Raw genomic sequence first — 9,384 nt, 5'->3', positions numbered from 1 at the left:
AGGCAAAGGAAATCACTTCATTTGAAACTGGATGAAAAACATTCTCTCACATTGAGCACTGTGGCCATTGCTTTTCTTTTTCCACCGGGGGAAAACATTTGCGTCACTTTGAACTTAAACTGCTAAGATAAGTTGCAAACATCTTTAAAAATGTATTAAATTATGAACGTAAATAAAATAAAAACATTATGTGTACATAAGGTACCCCAGAGTTTTTGAATATAGCAGCGATACAGAGCCTTATTTGCATTTATGTAAACAAGCAAACCAATTAAAAATTAATCATCCTATCAAGAAATTCATAAACCATATTTCTATACTGAGAGGAAATAAAAAGCTAATCTAATTTATGGTACATGAAATTGCAGTATCATTTTTCAAGTATTTAACTCCTCTACAATAAGGCATGTCTAGAAATTCAGCGCTAACTCAGCAGTATCTCTACAGGCTAATGCAAACTCATTTTAGCACCTTGGACAGCAACTGTAATGTCCACAGTAAAAGACGATCTGATTGTAATGAATAAATGAATGAATGATCAAACATCTCAGGAGTCACAGATCGGACACTATATCGAGCAAGTCGGTGTGTCATGATACACACAGAAAATTCAGTCAAGCAAAGATTATCAAATAATTTTCTGCTCCATTTCTTCTTCATCGACAATGCTTCATGGCACAGAAAGTAGGCAAACACAATCAACTACCACACATACTGAGCCCCCCCCCCACACACACACACTGCCTTGTGCCATTAAAGGAGATCAGCCGTGCTGCAAAATACTGCTCAATCCACACCCAACACTGAATGCATAAGAAACTCAGCATTTTTGCCAATTTACTTCAAGCTGAAACGACCTGATTTTAGAGCCACAAATATATGTGGTAAATAATATTCTCCTCAACACCAGAGTATCCTTTTACTTTTTCCGTTTAATGCAATGGACAAATAATTCTATTTTACATAAAGAGTCTTAAAATACAGCACTTATAAAAATTTGATTAGCAGAAAGCAGAGATAAAATTCTTCAAGTGCAAAGGCACTTCTGGAACAAGGAATTTGTGTTGCACTCACCATCCAACATGTTCTACAGGAATGTCATTTCAACAACCCTGTCGTCTGAGAGAAAATATATTTCATATTACAAAAAAGCATGGAGCTGTAAGCTATACATATTCTTGCGACAACTGCTACAGTCTTTATGTTCAAGTAAAATAAATAATTTAAACCTTAGAGAAAATAATATATCATCTTTAAATTGCGGGTATGTATACAGCCTCTAAAAGAAGATGGAAGGCTTAGGTCTGTGGTGGTGTTATTATTGTCTCTTGTGGTTGAATACACAGATGATACAAGTTTACAGGGACTAAATCTTACAACTGACTCATCGTAGTTTGTTTCTCCAGAACTTCGAGGTAGTCCGGCTCAGTTTTAAGCTTGCTGGATAGCAAAGGATGCTCGTTTTTGGACTGTGCAGCATATTTTCTGGGGGTCCCGTAGAGAACGGTTTTGTTTAATCGATCCTGGTTGAGTCGCCGGGTGGTTTCGTAGGGGGGGATGAAGGATTTTTTGGGTAAAGTGCAAAAGTTATAGCTTAGTGGCCCAGACTGGGGCAGATCTTTCGCTCTCTCCACGATGTTCTGGTAAAGCAGTTCCGGCTCGCGGTTGGCGCCCGGCTGCTTGTCAATGAACTCCACTGTGCTTATGGTGAAAGCTGGGCTTCGATCAAGCTCCTCCTTCTTGGGGTCAAGAGCGCTGAAGCTCAGTTCCTTCAGGTTCCGATAGTAGGCCACCTGCTCGTTCTCCTTCTGCATGTAGATGGGATTCTGACACATCTGACCCACGGGTGGAGGGATGTAGTTATACACGTGGTTGTCGCTTTTGTCCGCGTTGGCGTCCGCGTTGTACGAGCCGTACTGTACTTGAAAGGAGTTCAAGTCCAAATGGTTATTGGTGCCCGAGGGAACGTTCTCCACTCCCTTGCGACGTTTGAGGACGAACACGAACAATCCTGCCCCGAAGCACACGGACAGAATGAACACAACGAGCAGGCCTAGGATGAGAACGGACAAGGGCACCTCTGGAGGCATTTCGGACATTCTGTCTGTAGGGGTTACAGCAGAAGAAGGGGTCACCTCGGTGCTCGAACTCACGACAGTGGGGGGTTTAGTCACAGGAACCTCATCAGTCTCAGGGCAGATGGCATCGTTTCGGAGGGAGCGCAAGAGCCGACCTGCATGCTTGGATGGTGAGTCACACGTAATCTCATTCACCACCACGCTGGTGCTGGACAGCTCCATCCAGTTCTTAAGCTCCACAATGTCGCAGGTGCAGTCCCACGGATTCTCTTGGAGGTCAATCTGAATGAAGGCAGAGAGCTGGTCCAGCACACCGCGCACTGGGAGATGGGAAAAATGATTGTTTCTGAGATTAAGCCTTGTCAGCATTGTACCTCCAAACACATTGTCGGGAAGGGATCTCAGCAGGTTATTATTAAGAAACAATAGCTGCAGATTGTTCAGCGAGTTGAAGGTGTGGGGTAAAATCTCTTTAATGATGTTGTATTCCAGGTAGAGATATTGCAAGCTCTGCAGCCCAGAGAATAGAGACTGCGACAGGCTTTCGATGTAGTTGCCATTCAGATAGAGCCTCCTTAAACTTGTGAGATTTTCAAAGGCTCCGTCCTGAATGATTGCTATTCTGTTATTCCCTAAGTGCAGGAGCTCAAGGGAGCTGTACTCTGTCAGATCCGTTCTGTATATGGTCTGCAAATAGTTGCCGGTTAAATGCAGCTTCTTTGGATAGGACGGTTTGGGTTGAAGTTCAGAAATGTTCTGAAGCTTCCTCTCCTGACAATTAATGTTTAATCCACTTTCGGGATTTTGCGACGTGCACACGCAAATGCCCGGGCAGGTAATCGGAACCGGCGAGCGTGTCTGGTACACCATGATAGGCCCAAATACGTGTTTATCTCTGCTGGACGTGACACGTGGAGTGGGGCGGTATCTCATTTTGGGGGGGCGGGAGGCCTTGGGGGCTCTCGTCGGGGTGACTCGAGGCCGCAGGGTTGGAGACGGACCCTGGTACTGTGAATCAGACGGCGGCTGCATGGCACGATGACTTGCGTCTCCAGGATTGCGCCTGGGGCAAAGGTCTTGCTTGATCAGCTGCGTGACGTCTTTACCGTGCAGTCTGAATGGCGTCTCACAAACAATATCCCCCACAAAGACTGAAATTGTATCCAGCCAGGCTTTCAGGGGTATCAGATCACAAGTGCAATTCCACGGGTTCTCTTCCAGCTGAATCTCCATTATTCCTCCTATATGCTCTAGAACGCCAGCAAACGGCAGCATCTTCAGTCGGTTTCCCCTTAAATCCAAATGCGTCAACATGACAAAGCGGAATATGTTGTTAGGTAGAGAGAGCAAAAGGTTGTCGTTGAGTATCAGGACTTTGAGTTTATTCAGTTTGTTGAAAGACCCAGTCTCTATGGCACTAATATAGTTATAATCAGCTTGCAAATACTCCAAACTCTCCAAACCAGAAAAAGTGTCCTCTCTTATGATCTCCAAGTTATTATTATTGAGATGCAGACGCTTCAAGTTTTTTAACCCATTGAATGCCCCCGTTTTGATCTCCTGCAAGCCATTATTACCCAAATGAAGAGACGTTACATTACCATAATTGAGGAATTCGTTCGGGCTTATCTTGGTAAGAAAGTTTCCATTCAGAAACAGTTGGCTGATTTTGTTTTGCGGAGGCTGGAAATGACTAACCGTGGTAAAACCCTTGTTTTCACAATTGATATTCAATGCGTTCTCCTTTTCCTCGCAGGAGCACCGGTTCTTGCAAATGTCTTTGGAAGTTTTGCGGCTGTCTGTCTTTGAAGGGAAACTGGTGACTGTTAAAACGCTCAGCAAGAGAATGTTGTTCAGCATTTTTACAGCAATAATGCCTAAAGCCACAGCATTAATGTGCAAATCTCAAAACAGGCATGCACAGCCCCAAAGAAGATTTCAAAAGGCGCACAGAAGCGCACAGCTCTCCATTGACCCTCCTTAAATCCCAAAAGGCGGAATAGAGAAGACATCCATCACCGAGCACACTGTGACTGCTGCTGGACCGAACGCATCATCGTCCCTCGCAGTGATAGTGAAATCCCGGACTAATGAGCAAGCATTCATGCAGCAGTTTAAAGCGCATCCGAGGCACAACAGTTCTGAGTCTCGGAGCTTACACTGTCCCCTTTCACCTGCAGCGCGAGAGATATTCACACGAAAACAACTTCACGCCTGCGATCCTGCATGGCGACAGTCAACTTGACGGTGCGTGATGCGCGGGATAACTGAGCGCTACGCGAGCGAGCTTCAGAGTGAGAGAGATGGACTCCGCGCTTGCTCACTCACTCCCACCAGGAGCGCGCGCGCCTGTGTGTGTGTGTGTGTGTGTGTGTTCTGGATGAAAGAGTGTGTGAGCTCTGCGTGGAATTCCGACGTCACCGCTCTTGAGTGAGTAGATGGTTTCCTTTCCTACTCAATAACGTTATTTTAATGACAGGTTATTATCATTTGCATGCTTCCATTTAGAATCAGGATCAGAATCAGAATCGGTCCCCTTTCCTGCGATATCATTTTAATTAAGTATTGCATTTTCAGTTTTTGATGATGTTCAAGATGAAATTGATTACCTTTTTGTTTTATTTTTCTGTGACATTGTATTGCATTTTACGTTTTCTTTATTTTAATTAATTATTGCATTTATTTAAAATATTTATGAACTATTGCTGCGCATGTTCTAACGCGTCTTTTCAATTTGTTTGATGCTAGTTTTTTAAAGATAGCATATTTATGTATGCCTTTTTGTTTAATTTACTAATGGTAGTGTGACCTTTATATCTTCTATTTAGTCCCTTATTTGTATTATTATTATTATTATAAGAAGAGAAAGAAGAATAAATCAAATAAAAACAGCAGTTGCCTGTTTATGTTTGCTTTTTTTATAGTTCATAATTGATTTAACATTAATTTGTATCGCAATAAGATTAAAATGAGAGTAAAGAAACAATAAAAAATTATCTATGTGTAGTTTCTGTAATTAAAGTAACTCTGGCATTGACAAAAGCAGATGCTCTGATCATAATACGCCACTAGGAGGCGCAAGTAGCTCCAAAATATATATAAAAATATATGTTTAGGTGTCAATGCATTTTTGAAATGATGCAAAACATGTCTTAATGTCAGAAACAGACAAGAAATGCAGCAGCACTGTTGTGAGCGTGTACTGACGCACATACACCGCCACAAACATTTGCAGAATTAATGATAGCATAATCTCCGTTTAAAGAAAAATATATATCTTCAGATTGAATTGGTATTCATTTTGCTTATCCATTCCTCTTGTTTATTTACTGACTACTGCTTGCCAAAGTGAAATCTGAGGCTTAATATATGAGTCATATTGTAATATTAAGAACCATCTTAAATTGCAATTACAAAACACCTTCAAGGCATCAGGTAATCTATCATAAATTATTGATTTATTTGCTGCACACTGGCAATAACAATCATGATAGATAGCCAAGAAAAAAGAGGACAATATGCCAAAGGCACTAAGGCCAAAGGAGAGTGTTACAGCACCATCCGTTTTTCCGAAATTAGAAAAACAACAACAACATATACTTGCTACCATTTTATTGTAGTTTGAATTATAATGTTACACTGATATTCTTGTTTGCTATTAATGTAGTAGGGTAGTTAATATCATCTTTTAAGCATAAGTATATTTCTTTAATTTGTAGTGGGTAAACATGGAAATAATTCATCAAAATGTGGGAAACAAAATAATAATAATAACTATTAATTATTTATTTATTTATATTTTAGTTCACATTTGTTCACATATACTGAAACAAATGTGTTACACAACTCCTGATCTAAATGAATATGATTAAATCAATCGTCTGTCAGGAAGACACAAGAGCAGTACTTTAAATAATAACTTATTCATCTATCTTTGCATCACAGTTATTTGTATCATCATCAGTCAGATATCTGAGAAGGTAAAGGAGCAAAACTATTCACATCTGTTCTCAATCATTTGTTAAAACCTTAATATTATTAATATTAATAAGGTCATCATTGATGAGGTATCTAATGAAGGCCACGTCAGATGGATAAACTCTCTAACATCTGCTAGGAGAATGTTGAAAGTGATTTCCAGTAACCTCAAAGACAGACACAGCACCATCTGCACATGAAAGCCAAAACTCGATCTGTGTATCTGATGCATTCATTGTAAACATCAGATGCAGAATGACTCATTTGTTTTACGTCATCTAAATCTGTTTTCATATCTTCTGACTGCATGGCATTGTTTGACGTTTATATGCATATGAGCATATGATGAAACACTCTGAAAATAGACATGTTCTTTCAGTTAAGTGCTTTAGCAATATGGATTTGTAATTATTCTATAACAATCTGCCCACTTTGTGATATTGTATTATTGTGACAGTGAGCTTTTATTTGGAGTCATATATAATTATCACTTCACACTAATATGTGATGAAAAAGATGTGAAACAATGTGCACGACAAGTAAATGCATATTGCATTAGTGTGTTATGTATATACATACAAGTTAAAGGAACTGAATATGCATATCATTTATATATAAATTCTTTCAGGAATGAAACACCACTACCACCATGTGTTGTGGCTTTGTTTGACATTACTATTGTTACGGGGCTGATGAGACGTGAGACGTGCGGATCCATATGCAAAGCTTTATTATTAAACATGGTCAGAAACAGGCAGGGTCAGACAGTGGCAAACAGGTATGGCAAGGGCAAGACAGAGCAATCCGTGGAACAAGCGTGGGTCAACGATCAGCGAACAGTATCCAAAGGGGCAAGGCAGAGAGATAATCCAGAGACGAGAGCAATAATCCAAACAGGGAGCGAACAGAGTCCAAACGGCAGAGGCAAAGGGTAAATCCAAGAAACAAGAGCAGGGTCAAACACGGCAGGAAAACAAGGCAAGACTAAGGCTAAGACAATGACTATGGCTCTGTAAAGTTGCTATCGCTAGAAAAGTGATAAACGCTAACAATACTCGGCCCTGAGCTAGAGCAAGTCCCAGGTTAAATAGTGTGTGTGATGGGGTGATCAGTGAATTCAGCTGTGTGATCAGTGTAATCAGCTGCGTGTCGTCAGTGCAATGGATTGTGGGTATTGCAGTCCAGAGAAGTGTGGTGTGAGAGTCAATGTGGTGAGTGAGATCTGGTGGTGATTGTCCGGAAGAGCATGGACCAGATTCGTGACAACTATTACAAGCATAACTAACCTTAAAAATGTAAGCTTTCCAATTCTAACTTGTTGAATATGGAGCTGTTATATAAAAAAAAAAATATATATATATATCATACTGCCTCCTTGGTACTGCGATAACAGCACAACAGGACAGGAACATTTACAAAAAATAAATAAATAAAATAAAAATAATAAAACATTTACATTTATTAATCCCTAATTAAGCTTAATATTTAACATTTTAGAATAGTTTTGAGTATGCTTTCAACAAATGTTATATGTAGTAAGTGTATTTTTTTTATTTATTTAGCTATTTTTATTTCATATGGGGGTATACTTTCATATGTGTTATAACTAAGATGTGTGTGATGAAATGCACTCTGCTCAGAGTCTAATATTATACCGTATTACTTCTTGTAGCAACATCAAAGTCATGGGTTTGATTCCCACAGAATGTTCCTTGAATTAAATTTAAGTCACTTTGGATAAAATAATTTGTTCACCATCTTCAGCAGTGTGGCAGATCTGCCAAGACCTAACACATTAACATTGTCATGCACACTACCATGCTAAACTCTCAGAGAGAGAAAATAACTTCTATGTTTTTATGGTCTCTGATGAGCATTGTTCTGTCCTGCATTTCCCAAAAGCACTGAACACCCAAGCTGATCAGAAGAGATGGCAATGGTTTCTTATGATGTCCTGAAAAGCAACTTTTATTTTGACACAACATCAGTACTGATATTTCAATACTTCCATAGATATGTATAGGTGTAAGTTGATATTATTGCCTGCCTGTTGGATTTACTTATTAAAATACCTTTTGTTTGATCTTCTTCGTCTTCCTGAAGTTGTGCCTTATCAGCCTGTGACAGAAGAACGGACCAATACAGTTTTTTTGCAGCATTTTGTTTCCTATTTTTTTTTTCCCACGCCCTGTCATCATGGATAATCCCAATGTTGCCCTGCTATGCCTGGAGCAGAGAGACCGCTCCCTAGAGACTCACACCAGGGATTTTTTGGAATTGGCACTATCCAGACTGCTCGCTTTGTGTGTTCTACATCTCTAGCCTCAGCGAGTGGTCTAAGGCACGCCTCCCCGGGAGCGGTCCTCGGAACAACTTTGCCGCATGTGTGGAGAATAATGAACTGTACTTTTCCATCTGTCCCGCTGATGAGGACATCTCCAGCCCCACTCCCAAACCAGTGACCAGCCAGCCGTCATCCAGCTGCACGGAGATTTCGCTGGAGCCCACTCCAGACGGAGAGCCAGAGCCTGCCGTAACACATGAGCCAGATCCGAGACCCACGACCGAGTTAATCGTCACCCCGGAGCCTGAGCCTCAGGAGTGGTCTGACCAACTGCGTGAGCCGGCTACATCGTCCGTCCCCGAGGGAGTTTTAGTGGAGATCGAGGGCTTGGAAGGAAGCCCCGTCCACACTCCCGCTGCTGAGGGTGAGCTGCAACTGGCCACTGGAAAATATACTGAGGAACTTCAGGACCTCTTCGAAAGGGATCTTATAGACTGGTTTGGGGAGGTATTACCCAGCCCTGAATCTCCTGTGTCTCCGCTGGTTCCGTCCAGCCCTGAATCTCCTGCGTCTCCGCTAGTTCCGTCCAGCTGAAGTCTTCCTGTGTTCCCTCCCAGCCTCCCTCTCCCGCCTCCTCTTAAACTAGTCAGTTCCTCAGCCCAAGTCCCGCTGGTGCCTGTCAGCCCCTCAGCTCACCCTCAGTCTGCGCCAGCTGGGCGCTGTGATCCATGGCCTTGGGACTTCCAGCCTCCATGCTCTGCCAAGGTGTGAGGATCCCCTGTCTCCACCTCCAGCCTCCGAGCCCTGGACTCCATCTCGATCCTCCGAACCATCGGCTCCACCTTGGCTCATAGCTCCCTCGTCTCCACCGTGGCCCGTCCTCCCACCAGCTCCACAGGGTTCCCTCGTCCCTCCGGCTCCGCCTTGGTCAGTCCTCGACCATCCGCCGCCTTGGGACTCCACTCCTCTGGCTACGCCTCGTCACTCCGCCCCTCCGGTTCTGTCAGGCTCCTCCTTCCCTTCAGCTCCACCTTCGTCCTCCAT

The 9,384-nt window shown here is 42.3% G+C and overlaps 1 protein-coding gene across 1 annotated transcript; it reads right to left on the bottom strand.

Annotated features, from left to right (window-relative positions):
- Positions 1–1,373: 1,373 nt before the first annotated feature.
- Positions 1,374–3,941, bottom strand: LOC306853366 (SLIT and NTRK-like protein 2; the record flags this gene model as incomplete). The annotated part of the gene is made up of 1 exon (XM_079390707.1): positions 1,374–3,941. Exon 1 carries the CDS (start codon positions 3,936–3,938, stop codon positions 1,374–1,376), a length of 2,565 nt encoding a protein of 854 aa, XP_079246833.1. The 5' UTR covers positions 3,939–3,941.
- Between the last annotated feature and the right edge of the window lie 5,443 nt (positions 3,942–9,384).

The sequence above is a fragment of the Barbus barbus genome, assembly GCF_936440315.1.
Source record: "Barbus barbus genome assembly, chromosome: 33".
NCBI lineage: Eukaryota > Metazoa > Chordata > Actinopteri > Cypriniformes > Cyprinidae > Barbus > Barbus barbus.
Note: the sequence above shows the minus strand (reverse complement) of the source record. Positions and strands in the feature narration are given on the sequence as shown.